Consider the following 1,269-nt stretch of genomic DNA (forward strand, 5'->3'; position numbering starts at 1 on the left):
CTGTTTGTTTGAGTTTAGCTTAGCATTGAGCACACTTCATATTAGCAGTTCTTTGTGGTGTTTACCACACTGTTTTTCAAAGTAAATTTAGACTTTTCTGGTTATTTTAGTTTGTGCTACACAGTTCAGGAACTTGTGTTCACATAAATCTTATTTCATGGACTTCTTTGGGTGGGATGAGTTTATTAGCAATGTTTTTCACAATTGTCCTTTTCTTTACCTCACGGCCTAAACCTGTAGTGCTATTTAGGGCTAAACTTAGTTTAAAAAATACTGTAACTTTATGAGAATTAGGGCTGCACAGTAGAGTAGTGGTGCCTCACAGCAAGAAGGCCCTGATTCAATCCCTGCTGGGACTTTTGTTGTTTGAATGTTCGATGAGCTTCCTCCACACTCATAGACATACGCGTCACAGGTTGACTGGTTGCTCTAAAACAAGCTTCACCAACCCTGTTCCTCGTGAGCTACCGCCCTGCTTGTTCTGCAGCTAACCTTGCTTCAGTAGATACTGATAAGCTGGAAAGAATCGTCCCAGTTTCTGATCGACTGAACACACCTGATCCAGGTAAACTGCAAGTACTGAGGCCGTGTTAGGTGCAGATCAAGCAGGATGATCATCACATGACCCCTGCGCCAAAGTGTCCCTAAATGTGTGTGAGGGAGTGTCTGTAGCCCTGTGACAAACTAGTGACCTGTCCAACAGTAGTTGGGATAGGCTCCAACATCCCAGTGACTCCAGAAGGGATAAAACGTGTTCAAAAAACGGATGGATGGATGAAGAGATAGAAAGAGGAATGGATGAATGGATGTATAGATGGATGGATGTATGAAGGGATGGATGGATGGATGGATGTATAGATGGGTGGGTGGATGGATGGATGAAGGGATGGATGGAGAGACTAATGGATGGATGGATTTGAAAAATGAAGCCAGCTTCATCCTAAACTTTAATGACAGCTTTAATAGAAGACTTTTAGAGGTGATTTCTGCTGTGACCTTGATCTGACCTCTGAAGTGTTGCGTGTTCTCCTCTCATCATGCATCCACAGAGACTTTTTGCAGATGCATCGACACAAATTACGCAGGTACAAAGGAAAGTGTGTCCGTGTTCATTTGCAGGAAACGGATGATTTCTCATCACACAACCATGAAATCATCTTCCTCCAGAACCGCATGGACGGGTTTAAATGAGTCATTGGGCCCAGAGTCTCTCCTGTGTTGTTGTTGTTGTTTTCATGTGTGATTCTGCGCTTGTGTTCATTTCTGTCA

The 1,269-nt window shown here is 43.2% G+C and overlaps 1 protein-coding gene across 2 annotated transcripts in view; it reads left to right on the forward strand.

Moving 5' to 3' along the window:
- The window catches only part of nhsa (Nance-Horan syndrome a (congenital cataracts and dental anomalies)), a 63,106-nt gene that overhangs the window by 48,947 nt on the left and 12,890 nt on the right, over positions 1 to 1,269 (forward strand). Inside the window, exon 4 of one of the 2 annotated variants that reach the window (XM_024279071.2) lies at positions 1,050 to 1,085. The exons of the other annotated variant lie outside the window; for it this stretch is intronic. Within the exon in view, the coding sequence (XP_024134839.1) occupies positions 1,050 to 1,085 (36 nt within the window). The remainder of the gene's footprint in view (positions 1 to 1,049; positions 1,086 to 1,269) is intronic. 2 annotated transcript variants of the gene reach the window in all.

The sequence above is a fragment of the Oryzias melastigma genome, linkage group LG4 (assembly GCF_002922805.2).
Source record: "Oryzias melastigma strain HK-1 linkage group LG4, ASM292280v2, whole genome shotgun sequence".
Classification (NCBI taxonomy): domain Eukaryota; kingdom Metazoa; phylum Chordata; class Actinopteri; order Beloniformes; family Adrianichthyidae; genus Oryzias; species Oryzias melastigma.